The sequence below is a fragment of the Argentina silus genome, assembly GCF_951799395.1.
Source record: "Argentina silus genome assembly, chromosome: 13".
Classification (NCBI taxonomy): Eukaryota; Metazoa; Chordata; class Actinopteri; order Argentiniformes; family Argentinidae; genus Argentina; species Argentina silus.
Genome location: NC_139667.1, coordinates 5,391,011 through 5,412,190, shown reverse-complemented (window position 1 = coordinate 5,412,190; position 21,180 = coordinate 5,391,011). Strand labels below are relative to the sequence as shown.

The 21,180-nt window shown below is 47.4% G+C and overlaps 1 protein-coding gene across 1 annotated transcript in view; it reads right to left on the bottom strand.

The window, feature by feature from the left end:
- The window catches only part of syne2b (spectrin repeat containing, nuclear envelope 2b), an 81,461-nt gene that overhangs the window by 5,313 nt on the left and 54,968 nt on the right, over positions 1–21,180 (bottom strand). The window contains exons 95-115 of the mRNA XM_083683481.1: positions 20,964–21,134; positions 20,715–20,845; positions 20,375–20,579; positions 20,031–20,213; positions 19,584–19,703; positions 19,321–19,475; positions 19,064–19,211; positions 18,819–18,913; positions 18,347–18,578; positions 17,841–18,035; positions 15,232–15,357; positions 14,332–14,487; positions 12,462–12,620; positions 11,365–11,531; positions 5,080–5,242; positions 3,839–4,026; positions 3,532–3,682; positions 2,750–2,932; positions 1,535–1,672; positions 992–1,186; positions 170–479 (exon numbers count right to left, since the gene is read on the bottom strand). Coding sequence (XP_083539607.1) covers positions 170–479; positions 992–1,186; positions 1,535–1,672; positions 2,750–2,932; positions 3,532–3,682; positions 3,839–4,026; positions 5,080–5,242; positions 11,365–11,531; positions 12,462–12,620; positions 14,332–14,487; positions 15,232–15,357; positions 17,841–18,035; positions 18,347–18,578; positions 18,819–18,913; positions 19,064–19,211; positions 19,321–19,475; positions 19,584–19,703; positions 20,031–20,213; positions 20,375–20,579; positions 20,715–20,845; positions 20,964–21,134 — 3,571 coding nt within the window. The remainder of the gene's footprint in view (positions 1–169; positions 480–991; positions 1,187–1,534; positions 1,673–2,749; positions 2,933–3,531; positions 3,683–3,838; positions 4,027–5,079; positions 5,243–11,364; positions 11,532–12,461; positions 12,621–14,331; positions 14,488–15,231; positions 15,358–17,840; positions 18,036–18,346; positions 18,579–18,818; positions 18,914–19,063; positions 19,212–19,320; positions 19,476–19,583; positions 19,704–20,030; positions 20,214–20,374; positions 20,580–20,714; positions 20,846–20,963; positions 21,135–21,180) is intronic.

Sequence of the window (21,180 nt, the reverse complement as noted above, 5' to 3'; positions counted from 1 at the left end):
ACAAAGGACTCTGAGCTCTCAGTGATTTCTACATCTGCAAGAGAAGAATGGGAGTCAATTGAGCTCAAAAGGGTTTTTCACTCTGGATACAATGTCCGTCCTTTTAATCCTTCTTCATTCACCTGGCAACAAAGACAGAGAGGAGAACGGGGCTGAGAGGGACAGGTACCTGATAGGGCGCTGTAGAAGGGGGCGTCTTCATCATCCTCATGGGATGAAGATCCCCCTACATCCACAGTGTGGTCCCACTCCAGGGGGATGGAGTCCACGCTCACGGGGGTCTCCCGTCCCGACCGCTCCAGAGGGGGGGCCAGGAGATGACACACAGCCTGCCGCCCCACTGACTCTCCCCCCGTCAGGCCCTCATCTTCCTCCTTCTCCTCATCATCATCCTCCTCTCTCCAGGAACCTCCAGCCAGCTCAGCTGAGTCCTCCATATCTGTGTCTCTGTCAGACAGGTCTCTCTCCTCCTCCAGAACCTGAGTATGGGACAGGCACACAGTCATTCCTATATCCATATAATTTCCAATTATGATAAGTGGACTTTTAGTTTCGTTACCAATTCTCTAGGGATAAAATAAATTCAAATGTGTCTGGGCACATAGTTATAATGACAGTTAAACCTCTAAAGCCGGACGGGCCCAAATTCTGCTTTAATTTGAGTATTAATTTCATTATCAATTACAATTACTTTAACCCCTTGTCATGTGTAGTATGTTATTCCGAACTATGATCTGAGCATATCCACACAAAACCTCAAGGTGTTACCTATCAAACGACATCCTGCTTTTGCATCTGATCATCATATTTCTAACGTTATAAGCAGTTTAGTTTGGGGCCGGTTTTTAGGCGGAAATGAGTCAAACAGGGCATTCGGCATAAGAGGTTAAAATGCTGAGGACATTAAAATAACGTTAACGTTAAATACAGTAATGTGGAGACAGCGTTAGAGTGTCATGTGGTGCCGTTGCAGGCTGTGAAGTCCACTGACCGGGCGTCTGTTGATGAGGCGGTGGTGGAAACGTGCCACCCTGCCAAACACCTCCTGGCAGTAGGAGTGAAGCTCCTCCAGCTCGTCCTCAATCAGCACAGCGTCCAAGGGAGCACTCTTCTGGATTAGGTTCTCTCCAAACACTATCAGAGCATCTATCTTATTAGTGTTGAGAGTGATCTCCTGCTGGAAACCCTGAGGGGGACATGAGACACAAGACACGAGAGAGGAAGAGAGAGAGAGAGAGAGAGAGAGAGGGAGAGGGAGAGAGGGAGAGAGAGAGAGGGAGAGAGAGAGAGAGAGAGAGAGAGAGAGAGAGAGAGAGAGGGAGAGAGAGAGAGAGAGAGAGAGAGAGAGAGAGAGAGAGAGAGAGAGAGAGGGATCAGCTATCAACCCAGCATACCGCCAACAAGACATACTCACCGCCTACATAACAAATCAAGCACAGGCTAATACGATATAACTGAAGTGGAGAGAGTTGGGAACACAGTAGCAAGGAGAGGTGAACAGACAGACTGTGACGGCCAGAGGGGTCAGACTTACGTTGAGCTGTCTCATCTTGTCCTCGATGTCGCTCTCAGAGAAGTGCTCCACGTTGGTGAGCTGTAGGTCCATCTCCGTGAGCCAGACCAGGATGCCCTCGCGCGTGCCCTCAAAGTCCTCCCTCTGAGAGGTAAAGTGCTGCAAGAGAAGATGAAGATGAAGATGAGCACAGAGCATAGAGAGGTATGGCTCCTTGATGATATCAGTTTCATTCAAACAATAATAATAATCTGTATGTGGAGCAACAATGGACTCAAATCGAGACAAAATCAGCATTGCAGTCGAATGAATGCCTGTTGATTCAATCAACTGAAACATTTGCACATCATTCGCAGAGGGAGACACATTTTCAGCGTTTAATGTGTAGATTGTAGCTTGTTTATAACACTCCCTACTATGATGACAGAGCTTTGAACCAGGCACGTGGTCTAGTCAATCCAATCATCAAATGGTTCTTTGATTACATCTGATCTTAAAAAAGCAGCACAAATGTCCTCCATCTGGCCCACATGTCCACATGTCACAAAAGAAACAGCTGTTTTCACCACATGACCATCACTGTCATTGCTTTGTCACCGTCGGAGAAGTGACCTTAATACAGCGGGCTTAGACCTCCAGACACCACTGAAATCACCATCTCTTCAGGCTACATCTTGACTGTCCCTCCTAAAGACCTCTTCACCCCACTACCCCTCTGTATAGTTCCTCTACTGTTAATAAAAAAATAAAAATAATAATAATCCTTCCTTTTTCTAGCATTGTGACTGCCAATGGTACCTGGTCCTAGCATAGATTTTTGCTTATGATGACTGATGTATAGATGATTCACTTACTTTGGACAAATGTACTCTACACAGCCTCCGACCTGACCAGCGCCTCCTAGAGGACAAGACCTCATACTGACCACAGGACCCGGTGTCCACCTCATCTACAGCCTAATGCTCTCAACCCTCAGATCTGGCATGGCCTGTAAGCATAGCTGGGAGATGTTGACTGCGAACCTAAAAACAGCACACTTCTGCTAGCCTTGCATGTGCGCACCATCATACGGTGTCCAATAGCATGTCCGGAATGACCCACATTCCATCAAATGGCCATTCTCATTTGGACTGGCCTTGCCAACCACTAGGATTAAGGATTCACATCTTTGTGTATTTTTGGTTTCCGGTAATGCTATTCTGACACTCATCTAACCCCTGACCCCTGACCTCCTACCTTGAGTCTGCGGAGCACGGCGGCCACCCTCTTCTGCAGGCTGTCCCAGCGCTGGTTGCCCTCGTGAACCATGACTTTGAGTTTGCTGGCTGCGTCTGTGCGGTTCTCCCGGGCCAGGCGCCGGTACTGCTTATTGACCAGCTCCAGCTGGGTTAACCGCTCATGGACTTGCCTCTGGAAAGCCTGGGGTTGAGGGGAGGGAGGGAGGGAGACAGATCTGTGTCAGTGGCAACATGATTTATACATATTTGAGAGCAACACATTGTGTGCTATATAACGGTCCAGATTCTGTTATAGTGATAATACCTGAAAAACATGGCCTGTGAATACATGTGACCCTTACTAAAATTCAGGGAGAACTTTATGTTGATAGGTCAATAACATTATGCTAATTTACTGATCATGGAAAGAGCAGGCCAACCAGATTTAGGAAACAAGACTAGTACACAGTGATAGAGTCCATGTTGCTCTCAAGCAAAAGATAGGGCTTCAGCAGAGCCCAGATTACTGAACCTAATCTGTGTAAGTAATCCATACACACACACGGACGGTCGAGTGTAGCCTTTGTACAGTCTACAGTTACAGGCAAACCTGAGAGCAAACAGAACTAACACAAACACTACAAGCTGGATCCAGTCTAGCCAATAAAGAGATCAAAACTAAAAACAAACCTCCCTCTCAAGGCCCTAACACGTTTTCATTGCGGAGACGTTCCTTTTGAAATAGGACACCAGAATCTGGAGCAATTGACTCGTGTTCTGTGTTTTTCACTTTTAGCTGACCTCAAATTTCTTCAGCTCCTCCTTGGCGCTGGTGTAGAGGACATCGGTAGAGACGGGGTTGGCTGCGGTGTGCTCAGACGTCCTCAGCCAGTCCTCGAAGCGGGAGTAGTCGTCCAGGAATTTACACCAAAGGCGCCATGTCTCCTCAATCCTGGGAGGAAGGGGTTGAGGGGAAAAACTCATGAGCAAACAAATTATGCATTAGGGGTACTGTTTCTGTGACAGTTGTTCCTTTCTAACACCTGTGTGTGTGTGTGTGTGTGTGTGCGTGTGTGCGTGTGCGTGTGTGTGTGTGTGTGCGCCTCACCTCATCCTCCTCTCCATCGACATGGCACAGATGTTCCTCCAGCGGCGGTCCAGACTGCGGGTGGTCTGCTGGATGGAATCGTTCTCTGTGTCGCTCCCGCAGGCGTCCGCATCGTGGAGCAGGACGTCACACAGAGTCAGAACTGACGCTACGCCCTCTGTGTGCTGCTCAATGTCCCTCTGCAGGTTCTGCAGCCACACAAGCACACAGACACCATCAAACAGACTGACTGGATACAGTACACCAGGACCACAACCACACCAGGACCACAACCACACCAGGACCACAACCACAACTCATAAGTCCTCAGCACATCTCTTAACAAACCACAAGAAGCTCTCATTAGCTGTAGTTGGCTTGTGCTTTGGAATGTTTTTTCTGGAGTTTTTTTTTTCATATTTGTACTCTGCAAGCCTGGAGAGCACAGCCGTACGAGAGGCATATCCTAATGAGAGTCATATCGTAATGAGAGTCATATCCTAATGAGAGTCATAGCCGTACGAGAGTCATATCCTAATGCACCTGAGAGTTCCCTTGTTCTCTGAGATGACAGGAACAGTGGAAGCAGGAGAGGAGCCCCCTCTCCCTCTCTCTCTCTCTCTCTCTCTCTCTCTCTCTCTCTCTCTCTCTCTCTCTCTCTCTCTCTCTCTCTCTCTCTCTCTCTCTCTCTCTCTCTCTCTCTCTCTCTCTCTCTCTCTCGTGCATGGACCCACTTCTGTTCCTGCTACAGGCGTAGGAAGCGGAAGGGACTAATCAGGCTAAAATCCATTCCTGTCGGTACCCTGTTCTGCTCTCTGAGACCTCGTTCTCACTCAAGTGCACTTCACACACCATAACACTTACCGCTCTCTTCATCCAGCTGCGACACTTAACAGTGTAAATCTATATTTGTACTCAAGGCTACATTCCTAACACACAGATTGAAACTGCACAGTTATAGGTTCAGTATGTGGTTAACGTAAAACAGACTGTGCTGGGGGCGCTCAGTGGCATAGCACACTAAGGCGCATACCATATCATCGCAAGGTCCCTGGTTCAATTCCGGCCATCGACATATCCTGCATGCCATCCCTCCTCTCTCTCACCCATCCTTCCTGTCAATCTCTACTATCTCTATCCCAATAAAGCAGAAATGCCCTAAAATATATATATTTTTTAAAACAAAAAAAAACAGACTGTGCTGTCTGTGGGTTCGTCTGTAGACTGTTAGACATAGAGGCTCTATAGGCTGTGGTACCCACCTGCTGCTCAGCCAGCTTCCTCTGGATCTCATCGCTGTGGCACACGCTGTAGACCACAGGCTTGGCCAGCTCTGCCTCGATACGGGACAGCCACGTCCTCAGGTTGCTCATGTTCTTGTCCAGCTGCTGCACGGTCACCAGGGTCTCCTTCAGCTTCCTCACCCTGAGAAAACACACATCATCGATACGTCAGTCAGCCAGTCAATCAATAACATCAGGAAGCTTATCCGTCCTCCTCAATATCACTGGGGCACGATCAATCATCTCCTTCACTATCACTCACATGCTATGATGTATTATAGATACCAGGTGGAGTATACAGTAGATGTATTGTAGATACCAGGTGGAGTATACAGTAGATGTATTGTAGATACCAGGTGGAGTATACAGTAGATGTGTGCATGACTGAGGTAACGCTGACGACTAGTACATGTTTCACTTTCAGTAACAGAACTGTGGCAGCAGCACTATAATCAAAAACCTCCGGCTTTCTGGGTAAAGATGGCTCCCAAAAGTATACCAGTTCAGCGGAACCTCACGAGGCAACAGCTCCCAATGACTAACATGCCTGTGACTTATCTGTAAACAAGACAAATGACAGGACAGAAACCTCCACTGATAATCGCTATTGCTACAGCAGGAAAACACCCTTTGGTCTCCATGGAGCACGTGATAACATATCTGTCATTCTTACATACGACACAGCAGTAGTCATTAGGAACTGTAGGATCCTGGGAGTGTGAGTGTGACCTACATCAGCGACGCTCTTCTGAATGACAATTGTGGAGCCCTGGCATTCCAGTTTCACTAACTGGTCAATGACCTATATCAGTGCATTCTCCTGCACCCAGTGACACAATACATGTAGAGCATTCCATTGTCATGTGACCCATCCAGTGAGCATTCTATTGGAATCCCTCACAAACAAACCTGTGTCCGTGTGTGCGTGTGTGCGTGTGTGTGTGTCTGTCTGTGTGTGTGTGTGTGTGTGTGTATGTGTGTGTGTATGTATGTGCGTATGCACATGTCTGTGTCTACCAAATGAGCACTGTCTGCACTATTCATCATACTGCTCTGTATGTCTGGAGAATGCAAAAGACCCCATTGACATTGCAAGGTGACCGGTGCTAGCTACCAGTTTAGCAAGACGAGAGCTGATGCAACATAGCAGTGAAACCAGCAACAAGCTGCTATCAATCTAGCTAATTACTGTTGTCATTCCACCAGCATGGACAAGGTGGCTACAGAGTCAAATGCTGAACGTGCCCGCTAGTTCAGAGCCAGAGGGACAGAGACAGACAGTAGAGACAATGTTATGTGTCTATCTTTGGCTCAGTAATGGTCATCATCACGAAAGCATCCAGAGCAAACCTCTGCAGGCTGGAGTGGATTAAGGTCGTGTTTACCTGAGGATGCCTGCTAGTCGTGGCTGGGAGACTGATCTTACTGAACATGAATGGCTGAAAAAAACACACACACATACCTGTATAACCATGCAAAAACACACACAATGAACCGGGCTAATGCAACATCACTGAGCATGAATAGCAGAAGCTGCTGCTGCTGCTGCTGCTTGCATGCATGCACCGACAAAGCACAGCCCATCCCCCCTCATTCTTGCTCTCCATCTCTCTCCCTCTCCCTCCCTCTCTCACACACACACGCAGGCACGCACAGACACACACACACACGCGCACAACACAACAACACCCTTTTCTGCTCCCCTTTAACCCAGCTGCCTATTTAGTCCAGTGCTGGCTGTGCTTAGGGCCATGAGAGCTGTGGATTAGGGAGAGAGAAGAGGTACTTACTGCCTGGTGAGGAGGCTACTCCATGGCGGTTCACCCGTTAGCCAGCGCTTTCCCCCTGCTCTGCCTGCCTCATGCTCCGCAGTCAGCCAGTCCCCTCCCCCCCCCCCCCTCCTCCCTCAGCCCGCTCACGGCCCTCACAGCCTCAGCCACGGTGGACCACTGACTGTCCTCAGCAGTGCACACAGGCACACAAGAGGGAAATGCACTCACACACACACACATCCGTGGTTAACACTTGGACTTCCCTTTCTATGTGCACATACTGGCCACTCAAAATATGAGAGTCAGTAAAAAGTGTCTGCAACAAACTGCATCTTCACTCGTATTCTACTCTCCTTGCTGCATGTAAAACATTCCACAGCACGAGTTCTGTAGTGGTTCTACTGTATATAGGAGCTTTTGCCAAAATAAGATTTTATAGCCTAAGCCTAGAGATGATGTAGACAATAACAGTGACTTAGCCTACAGTTGGCTAGAGTTCAGGGTGTCAGTGGGCCCTGGAGGGCCACTATGACAGCCTCAGGCCTGGTCAGGTTAGTTGAGGTAGAGACCAGTCCTGTGGCTGCTTGTCTGGGGATTAGAGCCAGAAGCCCAAGCCAATTTAAGTTAGTCAAGTACTGAGGAGATTACAGGCCTGTCTTCTGCTGTTGCTGTCCAGCACTGACAGATGGGTGCCTCGGCTCCCACTGTTAACAAGGGCAAGGCTAGTGACGCAAGGCTGGGGCATGCTACTTAATAAGACTAACCTATATCTTCCATTCACCATTTACCCAAACAATTACAATAGAGATTACACAGAAAAACAACAACAACAACAACAACACAACAATTAGAATACCCAGTAATAGCAACAGACGCACACACAGAGGATAAGAGAGCTTCATCCATCACTGCACTAGATGTCTCTGTCACAGTGTGACTCTATGCAACAGGCTCTTGAGGGCTTGCATTTACACAGTGAAGAACTGAGCAACTTAAATGCTACTGTACAGTCTCCCGCAAAAGACTCGGACAAGACCAATTCACGCTGTTATGTTTGTGACAAAACATAACTGTATTATGCCTCCTCAGACTGAGGATTTGCATTGGGTAAGTTAAACATAATAGAAATGCTAGAAATACTAATCCAATCTATGACTTCACCCCGGTCCTCATACAGAGACGCACTCACTCCCCTCGAATCTACACACTCTCAGACAATTCCATTTCACACCTCCTTGTCGGAACCACCTCCTTGTCGGAACCAATCACCATGGCAACGTGCTCTGGCAAAATGATGGCAAAAGTTCTCTGAGAGAAACAGGCTGCATTGCCATGGCTACAGGAACTTCGAGACACTTGAAGAACACAAGAGAGCCAAACAGCAAATGAACAGCAGCTCCTAAAACACTGAATTAAACATTGTCTAATTCAGTACTTGAAAACTAAGGCTTTGGAAGAAAACAGAGATGTAAATAAAATCCCTGTCTCTTCAATCTCAGCCACAAAGGAAGTAGATTTGTGAGCATGCGGACTCCTGGCGAGTGGGGTGGGGGGGGTTGGGGGGGGGGGGGTGCAGGAGGAGGGGGTGGTGGGTTGTTTTAACAAAACATCTGCCTCATGCTCCTCTCACCCACACAATGGTGAGGAGCAGCGCAGGCGGGGGCCTTGGGGATGAGGAAGCCGTGGTTATGGGCCGGGTGTCAGGGGGGTGACACAATGGCCCGTGTCAGCAGACGGCAGCTGCTGGACAGGGTGACGGAGCACCCAGTTTGCTTTGGGGGACAAAGGCGACCGGGGAGCCAGTGTCAACGCACCTAATCCCCAAGCAAGTCAACTCTCACTCGTCTCCCATATCTCCCTGGGGGCCAGACACTGGCACGGGATTGGGCTGAGGCACTGTCACCACTCAACCCTCTGGAAAGCCTCTCACTTCTGACGACCAGCAATCCATTCCAAACACATCACCGCAGAAACCCCTGTTAACGAACGGACAGACAAGGAATATCTCATCCCAAATCAACTCAGCTGATTTCCCCTCCCTCTTCTGGGATGATGTGATGACGGGTGATTAACATCCCCTTTTATCCACCGAATGAGTGACACGTAGCCAAACGGTGACTAATCCGGTCGAGCTGGGGCGTGTCTGAATAACATTGCAATTCGAATGTGATTGAACTTCCATGTTGTAGTACACTTTGGCTATAATGACAGGCTGTCCTCTCAGCTCAGGAGATCTGGCCCGCATGTAGGCAGGATTACAGTGTATTCTAGGATCACCGGGGCTGATGTGGAGCGGAGTTGACAGGACATCCCGACTGAGCATGCTCTGAGGAAACTAAGTGAGGTCTTAGGCCCTCCCTTCTCACCCCCCCCCCCCCTCACTCTTTCTCTCTCTCTCACCCACTGATCTACAAAGACATTTTTAGCCCTCTCCCTACCTTTTACCCCCCAACGTACAAAGCCACTTTTAGCCTTAGTCTCAGTCTATTCACAAAGCCAATCTACGGTCTAAGCCCCTCCCTTCTCCTCGTGGTGAAACTAAACAAGCGGGATCCCGGTTTGAAGTGCAGTCAAATCTTTTGCTCGTCTTCTCAGAGGAAGAATAGAGGATGATCGACAATTTCACAAGAAACCACGAATTCAAGTTCACACAGAACTGGTTTGATATTCTTCTCTTTTACTAAAGTAGAGCAGTTATTATAGATATAATATCATCACATACAAACAAATGGTAAATTTGTTTTTACTATTCTGTAAATATTTGGCTATTTTATTATATATTGTATATTATATCTTGTTTTTTATGTCCCATGCACCAACCTCACCAAGTCAATTTCCTGTATGTGCAAATATACTTGGCCAAATAAAAGAATTCTGATTCTGATTCTGATTCTGATTCTGATTCTGATTCTGAAATCGCAACCGTTGGCTGATCCGCCATGCTGTTCAGCACACTGTACAGGTGTGAGAGGAAGGAGACACGGCAACAGGTTAAATGGTTTCCACGTCACATTAAGCAGCTTGTTCAAGTCGGCCATGAACAGACATTCCTCATGTTTATCTGCTTACAGGGGGTTTACACTTCACTTGAAAGGAGAAACAGAGCCTGACACACAAACGCTGTCCTCATGCAAACTATGGTTAGAGTGGTGAGAGGCAATGCTGACAGTGTCCACCAGAGCTCTGAGTTATTGTGTAAGATATTTTACACAGCCTCTTTTGAGTGATAATAGGATATTTAGGTACAGCCAAGGGTACGCACATTCCTTTGCATTGTACCACATAGACAAGCACTGACAGCAGGGGCTCGTGCCTCAGTGCTAGCTCATTACCTGGATAAGTCACCCGTGGGTCTTGTCAATGCTAAAGACACTGGGTATGCCCTAAGGTCTAACTCCCATTCAAAGATAAGACCCTCCCCAAGCCCTTTGGACCACATTGCACTAGACAAGTTCACCCCCCCCCCCCCCCCCCTTGTCACTCAAAGACATGGTCCTCCATTTGCACCTTGCTGCTAACTTCGACAGGCTCCTTTTTTCTGTCAGTGACAGAGCGAGAGCAAGAGTGAGAGTGAGAGCGAGAACAAGAGAGAGAGAGAGAGAGAGAGTACGCCAAATAAACCAAAAATGACAGCACTGAAGCAGAGAAAACAGGTAGAAGCCACATAACCTACTGTGTGTAACTGAAAGAAATCCAATGCGAGCCTCGCTGCTATTTTTAAGAGCAATCGCATGGACCACTCGGTAAAAAAGAAACGGCAGACAACAGACTCCACGTCATTACCATGGCCCAGATGTACAAGCGGTCTCCGTTTCAAAAATTTACCTTGTTAGTGGTCAACACATTCCCATTTTACACAATTTGAACCCCCATGCCAAAGCACACAGTGGGGCAAAAGTTCATTGTCAGATGCACGGTGAATCATTACTATTCCCTGTCACACTATATCTATAAACATCGTCCTGCCTGTTAGCACAGAGCAGCATCTCAGGTGACCTCTATGCAACTGACTGCACAGCATGTACCTGGCTTTCTATTTCTATTCTTCCCCACGGACCAGTTGGTGTTGACGCTCATAATCAGACCATGTTTATGACCATCCTATAGTCTACTGTCAATCACATGGCATCATAGCACACTGCATGATACATAAGAGGTAAGCCTGTGTAAGGGTATTTCAGCAGTTCTCTTTATTCCCCACTGTGTCGGAATGGGATTTGCCTTCATGGATTAATAACTCTATCCCTGTGATGGTTCCTTTATTCCCTGCTCTAATCTCAGATTGGGACATTGCAGCTGCAGCTCTGCCCTCCCCCGCCCTCGCTGTAGAGGTACCTCTTCAGCCAATGGCTGGATTGTTGCTTATGAGGTAATTGTGATAAAGCATCAGGGTTTGAAATCCAGGACCATGCTAGTCAACACATGTCTACATTGCCTAATGAAGCATGGGTGTCGTCAAGGAAACTTGGGATGGTAGAGACTGTGGTCTTACCTGGCCTCTATGTGGTCAAACAGGTGTTGCCAGCGGTCATTTATGTCCTTCAACTTGTCATTGATCTCCGTCTCCTTGGTCTTGTTGCTAGCGGTGATGAGCTGCTCCCCAAGCTGCTTCAGGTGGGTTTTATTCTCACTGAAGAGGTTGATCTCCTCCATACAGTCCTGTTGACCATAGAGACTATGAGTAAATGTGTATTATGTGTACTGTGTGTGTGTGTGTGTGTACTGTGTGTGTGTGTGTGCCTGTGTGTGTGTGTGTGTGTGTGTGTGTGTGTGTGTGTGTGCGTGTGTGTGTGTGTGTGTTTGGGGAGGGGGTAGCATTCTATAGGATCCCACAAAGTACATTAACCATGGCTTAAAGAACACTTTACTATAGTGTAGATTAGAGGGTAATCACTACCGCCACCAGTCCCCTCCCCCTACCACACATCCCACACACACGCCATTACAAACAAAGGGGCCTACCACAAAACAAGTCCATGCTGCCCTGCTGAGATTGAAACAGCTGTCGTCCCATTCACGAGCAGGGCAATTCACAGCTCTCTGAAAACTATGGACCCCCCCTCCACTCCCTAACCCCCTCCTCTCCCTCTCTCTCCCTTCATCCAAATCACAGGACAATACCCACCACCCAGGGATGTCTCTTTGCTGTGTTCTAGCATGGGCCACTTGTAGAGCAGTAGTTCCCCTTTGTTTACTTCCTTATTTCCCTGTCTTAGACTTTGATCAGCGGGAGAGGCGATTCAATCAGTGTTACAGAAACTACAGAACGACGGGCATCTATTCTGCTCAGAATCTGACTGTTCTGTAGAACTCAGTTGGTTGAATATTATGTACAAGCCAATAAATAAATCAACCATTATTCCAACCAAGTCCACAATAACCTGGCAAGGGTTGTGAGAGTGTGTTAATCCAAGCAAATAAAAGATAACCTTTTTAGCACTGTGACCTGAACTCATTTTTATCACTGTGACCACAAACACCACGACATCGGGCTGGACCATAGGCCACCCTCAGCAGGCGATGTAACCCTGATTAGGGATACCCCTGGTGGGCCGAGCCGTGTGGTGCGTTAGAGTACAGCCTCCGTACCTTCTTCAGCTTCTCCACCATCTCCTCGATGCTGAGGTCGGTGTTGTGCGCCACCTTGTTTTCCATCTGCGTCAGCCATTCACAAAGCTCCTTGTTCTTCTCGTTGAAGATGATCCAGGCATTGAGGCGGTCTGCAATCTCTTGCTTACGAAGGGACACCTGGGGGTAGATTTTTGAGGAAAGGCAGAGAGATGGAAAAAACACTGGTTATTAAATTGATTACATTTACAGTATTCAATCAAGAGTCAGGCCAGTATGGACATCATAAGGTTTTATTTGAGTTATAGGGACAAAATAGTCTTTCAGAATGTCAGAGAAGTTGATCAGTACTGCAGTTACTATGGGTCAGTAACTACGAGTAATGAACACATGAAGAACTGGGACTTTGATACAGGAACGTATGTTTTTTTGGCAGTGACTTTATTGAGTCATTGAGCTGCTAAATTAAGTTTGATCGTACTATTCTTCACGAGTGAGCTGGTGTTGTGACGATGATGATGAGAAACAAGTTCACACTCTTAATGGCTCACGTGTTAATGAGTGCTTGACAACGGTGCCACCAACCCTTCACTTACCACCCAGAGAACAGGCAGGTGTAGTCAAGTCCTCACAGACGGAAATGCAAACAACATCCTCACATCTCTATTTGTGTCCAAAACAATACAAACTCAGACTCAATCTGTTTACCCCTCAGGCAGAGTCACCACAGAGCACAGAAAGTGTAAAGCAAAGTTTTCTCAAGGAACCGTAAACAACATTTGCTAACTATTAACTACCATAAAAAGTAAACAAAATATTCATCTAAACAAACGTGTCTTCTCAGACTGGTGGCCTCGTGTTAGACTTATAGTGAGTGTGACTCTAACAGGGCAGGTATGAGGGGTAAAAACTCTCGGAGACAAGTTCATGGTGGATGGTGTTGGGGAACATTAGGAGGAGGTGGAAGAAACACCCTTCAGCTGAGTGTTACACCATGTCCCGATGGACCTGGTTCTGGGATAAGCAGAAGGCAGGGGAGTGCATCACGTGAACCCTCTACATCTAATCATGGATTATATTACTAAAGTTGAGTGCTCTGACTGCACTCGTATAGACAGTTCAGCCTGAAAACTTTTGAGTCAAGCTTCTTCTTAACACACCAGGCTGGGGTGTAAGCCATTATGATCTCCATAGCAACCCCCCCCCAGCCTACTTGCCTGACGACCCCCCCCCCCCCCCCCCGCCCCCCGCCTGACTGATTTCCAATACAAAAGGTCTGCTTCCTGAAGCCTGAACTCATTTCTCCCTGTCCCATCACCATCTGTTCCCCCATTCCCACAGCACAGCCACCTCCCCCTTAGACCTGTTGTCTCTCCCCACTAAACCTCCAGCATTGTCACCAAACTCAGCTGACCATTTCAAACAAAAACAAATTCCTTAGAAATGTGAAAAAAACTACTTTCAAGCATTGTTTTTGTTTTTTACCTTAACTAGCTGGGTTGTGTCAACCCCACACAACAGAAATAACCAAAGTCAGATGACAATCTGTTCAAAACAACCACTGATTCGATAAAGAAATTGAGTTTCTGCATTTAGTCATTTGGACATAACCTCATGCCAACTTTTTCTTCCTCTTCCTTTGCTGTGGTTGTGCTACATTGCTACAGCTGCCATCCCAACAGCCACACAAACACAAACAATCACGCACAATGACTTTGTTTGGCTAAACTGCCTCCACACACACACACACCCACACACACACACACACACACACTCACACACACACACACACACACACACACACACACACACACACACACACACACACTCACACACTCACACACACACACACACACACACATACCCTGAGCCCTGAGGCTATCTGCCATACCTTGAGACAAAGTTCCTCCCATTGACAGTGGAGGTGTTCAACCTGCTCCTGGAGGAGCAGGACGTCGTCAGCGATGATGTACTGGGACAGGTCCGTCTTCATGGTGGCTAACTCGGTCAGGCTCTCTGCCCAGTCGTCCAGTGAGTCCTCTGCCTCCTGCATACCATAACACAGCACAACAACTGTCAGGCCTGGCCCCCTCCACACCAATCCTCTCCAGTCACCCTCTTACTGCCCTACCCCTCTTGCTCTCTCTTTCTCTTTCTCTCTCTCTCTCTCTGTCTTTCTCCCCGCCCCAAGAGGATTAAGGGCTGCAGCAGGCCGGGACAGGAGGGGAGGGGAAGGGTAAAGGGGGAGGGGAGGGGAGGGGATAAACCCATGATGGGCCAGAAGGGATGAGTTGAACAGCCAAACCTGTTACCAATTTGGCTTTGCTACCGGATACGTTATCTGTTTTAGATCTGTTTTAGCAGGCTAACTGATGGCTGTCTTGTCTATCTAGTCTGTAAGGAAGGTAATACACAATTGCCTTTGATAAGACCTATTGCGAAAAAACTCCTACTGTGTTTGTGACGTCAAATGTATGTAGTAGTTGGTTTGCCTGGCCTGTGTATTCTCAATCCATTAAAGTAAATTTACCCGAATGACAAGTATGCTAAACAAAGGGGATTATACTCAGATAATGAGTATATGATAATATAATAATGATTATAATGATTATAATAATGATTATAATCGTTGTCTCTGTACTTGTACTCTGCACAATGATAATTAAGTTGAATCTAATCTAATCTTAATAAGCCAGATGTGAGTTGAATTGTGTACATTAATACAGAATACAGCGTGTGTGTGTGTGTGTGTGTGTGTGTGTGTGTGTGTGTGTGTGTGTTGAATAGTTACCTTGTTGAGTTGCTCTGCGCCTTGCAGCTTGTCCTCATGGTCTGGGATTGACTGGTTCAGCCTGGACTTCATGTGGTCCAGCTGTTGCGTTCTATCGGCTAGCCTGGCCTCGCAGCACTCCCAGTTCTGAGAACGGGGAAGGCAATCATAAAATTAGATGTAGGAGTACTCATCAACATAGAGCATGCTGACAATATAACCCAGAGAGGTCAAAGACTTTAGTTGAGGTTTAGAATGAACAAATGAAAGCATGTAATTAATTAAAATGACCATGAATGAAAAGTGAACAGATGTGAACAGATAATGTAATCTACAGTGCCTTTAATCTAGTATGAATGTATCAATCAATCCCTTTGTCAATTTCCTCATGATTTCCTCATCCTTTGATTCTCTTGCTTCCTGCAACTTGGCTTTAATCAGACCACTTGGCCAAACACTTGACACCTGCGGCCAGGAGGGTCCAGGAGGGTCTCAGACCAGGTGTCGATTTAGGTCAGTGAAACATAAACAAAACTCTTGCATCAGCCTTATGTATCATTGCATACCTGTGGCTAATGCCGAGAATCAGCAAAACAACCAGTGGACGAAGAAGAGGGAAGGAGAGGAGGGGAAAGGAGAGGAGAGGAGAGGAGAGGAGGGGAAAGGTAAGTCCACCTTTGTGACTCTGACGGCACAGGCTCAAGAGGGGGACAGGCCTGAGCTCTGGGGTTCAAGTGCTTTAATACCCAGACAGGCTTACACTAAGCTGCCTGCCTGCCTGCCTGCCTGCCTGCCTGCCTGCCTGTTCTCTCTGCTTCAGCAAGACTGCAACCAGGGCCTGGACTCAGGGACCAATTTTCTGTTCCCTCCACAATGCTTCTCTCATTCACACAGATACCTTTGATTACATTACAGCCTGGCAGAGGCTGCAGCAATACACAGTGTCTCCTTCTCTCAAGCAGACCAGCGTGCGTGCCTGTCTATTAGATTATCGGTAAACAGCAGCTGCAGAGGATGTCAATGACAAGAGATGATTTTAGCGACACACTCATATGTGGTCCTCTGTGGCTCAGGTGGTAGAGCATGGTGCTAACAATGCTTTGGTTGTGGGTTTGATTCCTGCTGGGACCATATGTACTGAAATGTATGCACTCGCTGCAATGTAAGTCGCTTTGGATAAAAGCGTCAGATAAATGGCATATATTATTATTATTATATTATACAGTCACTGGCCACTTTATTAGGTACACCTGTTCAACTGCTTGTAACTGCAAATATAATATATAATGTTGTGGGGGATGTTTTCTTGGCACACTTTGGGCCCCTTAGTACCAATTGAGCATCGTTTAAACGCCACAGCCTACCTGAATATTGTTGCTGACCATGTCCATCCCTTTATGACCACAGTGTACCCATCTTCTGATGGTTACTTCCAGCAGGATAACGCGCCATGTCACAAAGCTCACATCATCTCAAACTGGTTTCTTGAACATGACAATGAGTTCACTGTACTCCAATGGCCTCCACAGTCACCAGATCTCAATCCAATAGAGCACCTTTGGGATGTGGTGGAACGGGAGATTCGCATCATGGATGTGCAGCCGACAAATCTGCAGCAATGATGCTATCATGTCAATATGGACCAAAATCTCTGAGGAATTTTCCAGCACCTTGTTGAATCTATGCCACAAAGAATTGAGGCAGTTCTGAAGGCAAAAGGGGGTCCAACCCGGTACTAGCAAGGTGTACCTAATAAAGTGGCCGGTGAGTATATACACACACACAAACCTGACTGACTGATATCTGACATGGATTGACTGCCACTGAATCACCTCCCCACAATCGGAGATCTGTGCTTATGAACTCTCACTTCAACTTTTTCAAGCACTTTTAGGAACTTAAAAGCTTGTTGCGTCCGTACCACCGCTGGTGATGAAAGAGCCCTTTCAGTGTTCAATGATTCATCAAGTAAACCCAGGGGAGTATGGTTCTCTCCACTGTGAATAAAATGGACTAGTAATTCATTAAATGAACTGAGAGGTTAGCAAAGTACCCTAAGCTCCCATCACAGCGAGATTAGGGCAGCGGTGAGATGGCAGTTTGAGTGGAGAAGGACAATTTAAGTCTTTGGGCTTTGTAGGTGCTAAAACCTGCTACCGTCTACCATTTTACAGCTTGGAGCCCAATAAGGAAGGAGCTGAAAGGGTCTGGCTGTTAGAGCAGGGTAGGGGGGTATGGAGAGGGAATCGGGCTGACGTACAGTACAACCACAGTATGACAGGAAGCGGAGGGTAATCAAAAAGACTAAAATGGTGCACTCTGATGTGCTAAGGACCCCAGGTGACCCCAAATTATACAGAAGTCCGACATGGGACCAACTACTCATTAAAAGCACAGCAGACCCAAAGCACATCCAAAAAAGGTTCTCTCTCTCGAAAGTATTGGGCTTTTGACAGAACTTATCATGTTACTTAGCTGTTCTATTGATTGTAAAACATCCTCTTAACTCTCTGACCTGTCACCTATTGATTAGAGGATAGTGCTTTCACACTGAGCTCATCTCTAAAAGGTCAGTCCACTGAAATAATAATCTGGCTGAAGGTCAGCTGACTGCGGAACGTGGAGAGCACCTGAACGATGGCGTCCGTTAGGCTCTTCCTCTTTCCCAGCAGGCCTTGCAGGCTGTCCCAGTCCTCCTGCAGGGTGGCCAGTTCAGTCTGTAGCCGTGTCTGTGTCTGCTCATCCCCCATGGAGAAGAGCTGCCGGCCGAGCTCCATTGTGTGGATGTAGCTACACTGGTACCTCTGGAATAGCAGCTCAGTGTGCTACACGGGAGACAGAGGAGAAAGAGGAGAAATGCTCTGACTGGGCTTATAGAAAGAATTAAAAGTCATTAAGTCATTTGAAATTCGTCCCCCATGGAGATGTTTATGAGTGTGTGAGGGGTAAACTTAATCCGAAAAACTAAATTCCTTGTTTGATCTATTTTATTGTGATTCATTAAGTCTCTTGATGAAAATAAATTGGTCAGACCCATTCCCCTTATCAATCTGCCTCTTCCTTTGATATCTGGTGTCTGCTTTTTACCCCCCCCCCCACCCCTCCTCCTCCAACCATCTCTCCATCCAAGGCCAACCTTGAGGTCCTGCAGGGAGCGTCGGAGCTGCTGCAGGCTGCAGTGGGCGGGGGCTGTGGGGGGCAGGAGGGCCTGGGTGTCTGACAGGAACCTCTGGAGCTTCTTCAGGCTGCGGCTGTACAGGTGCCAGTGTTTCACCAGCCCCTCCACCAGGGAGCGCCGCTGAGCCGCCCGCTGCACAGCCCCCTGCCAGTGCTCCCTCAGCTGGGCCAGCTTCAGGATGAAGTCACTCCTGCACACAAAACAGGAACACAACAATCATCACTCAGGACTACAGTGCATGCACATTCAAATGAATAGCCTGCAGCAATCTTAAGAAGTACCCTTGATTGATAATGATCAAAGGGTAATAATGTCCCAATCACCAGCAATGATCAAAGGATTACAATGCCCATCAATTAAGTTGCATAAACGTATTTTCTATGTGGGACACCTACATCACTACATTAGTAGGTGTTAAAATGTAGTTTACCTGTCCTCCACCTCTCCTCTCTGCAGCAGGTGTAGAGCCTCGTTGATGACACAGTGCAGGATCTGGTGTCCAATAGACAGCTGCACCTGGAACCTCTGAGACACCAGAGTAACATGTTTAGTATTTATATTATGAAGTACGCTCACACTCCAACATAGTCAGTGTAACAGACACAGCATTGCCGTGAATAATACAGAGGATTAATATACAACTGGTACTGAATATTCTCCTGGGTCGTGTGCTACCTGATGTATGCGCAGCTGCTCTCTCAGGCCAGTGTAGGTGCTGGCCAGGTCCACTGCCAGGTTGTCCTCCATCCTCTGAAGGAAGGCCATCCAGCTCTCACACTTGTCCTCAAAAGTCTGCGCTCTCAGAGCCTCTGTCTGCAACTCACTGAGACACACACACACACGCACACGCACACACACACACAGTGTGTTACCATCTTGACACTAAAACACACCATCTATAGGCTACCAATAATTTCTTATACCAGACATACCTGCAGGTCTCCACAGCACGGGCGGAGGCCTGGGCCCACCTCCTGTTCAGGGTCTGTAGTCTGTGTGAGGCGGGGTCACTCAGGGTCACCCTGTAGCTCAGCTCATTCAGCACGTCCAGGTCAGGAGACAGACCACTCAGCTCCAGCAGGTCCGTCTGGGTGACATATCACCACAGTCATTCATTATGACAACATATACATTTCATACATAACATCAGATAGACGTCTGAGTTTAGCCTAATGTCTGTTTAGTTTTGGCCCACCTGGGATATGTCCACATACGGGGGCCCAGTAACACTCTTCAGTCTCCCCTCCCAGTCCTCAAGGTGTTTCTCAAGTGATTCCAAGATGGTGTCAAACTCCTGGAGCTGCTCAAGCTCCTCCTACAGTACACAAACACACGCACGCACGCACGCACGCACGCACGCACACACGCACGCACGCGATAGCTGTTACAAATCGACTAACAGTATAGAGTGAAAACTACAATACAAAACTACAACAATGGTCCTCTGTGGCTCAGTTGGTAGAGCATGGCACTAACAATGCTTAGATTGTGGGTTTGATTCCTGCTGGGACCATATATACTGAAATGTATGCACTCACTGCAATGTAAGTCGCTTTGGATAAAAGCATCAGCTAAATGGCATATATATTACAATATCATGGAGCTAGATTTGAAAACAGCACATGTCAATCAACCATCATACCTGCAGAAGCACATGCTTCCCTGCCAGTGCTTGGCTCAGCTGTAAGACACCACGGATCAGCATACGGCTCTCTGATTGGATGAAGACTGCAGCCGAGAGTTCCACCCGTCCACTCAGGTCCATAGAGGCCTCTAGCACCACCTCTAGGTCATTCTGCAGATTGTCTCTGTTCTCCTGCAGACTCTGGGACAAGGGAATAGGAGATAGAGAGCACAAACGTAGATTCGTAGAGTAAATGTAGAGTATCTCAAAGATCTGATTCAGGATCAGCCTGCTCCACCATCATATTGATGTAAATAGTGTGCATATCCTCTCATTAATGTCTTTCACTGTGGCCCACTCACATGGATGACCTGCATCTGGGTTGCAACCTGTTGTGCAGTGTTGTCCTGACCAGGTGGTCTACTCAGCAGAGCAGTGACCTCATCCTTCAGAGCTTGCAGACGTTGGGAGACTGGCCCAGAAAGACGGGCATAGTCCCCCCACACTTGGAGCAGTGTCTGTGTTCTCAGCAGGTGTTTCTCCAGGTCACGATTCACACCTGCCCACCTAGAACAGCACACAAACACATACACTCTCATTCTGGATATTTCTGTGTGTGTGTGGGTGTCTGCGTGCGTGCGTGCGTGCGTGCGTGCGTGCGTGCGTGCGTGCGTGCGTGCGTGCGTGCGTGCGTCCACTGACCTTGCTCTCTCTTTGTCTAGTGGCGACTGGAGGACAGTGGCAGTAGGACTTATCATGTCTCTGAGGGTGGTGAGAGTTTGGCTCAGACCATCCCAATCTGAGTCATACCCCTCTGTTTCCTTCCGTAGATGCTAGACACAGAAACACAAACAGGACCGTGTGTCACATGAAATAAAGTTTGTTGTCTATGTAGAACTAAGGTTGTTGTTTGCTGACATAGGGAGAAGATGGAAGTTACAATCAAGCTACCTGCAGTCGATCATGAAGGTCTTGAAGGGCATGGACTGAGAGTTGAGGGATGCAGTGGTATTTCATAGCCTGGCAGGTTTTCATTGTGTTCAATGTGGCATCAGTCAGCCCCTTTGCAAAACAGTCCCACAGCTCCAGTATCTGCTTGAGCTTCAGTGTCAGATCTGTGTTCTGGAGGGGGAAACAGAAAATATCTAAACATAAAACAATGTTCTTA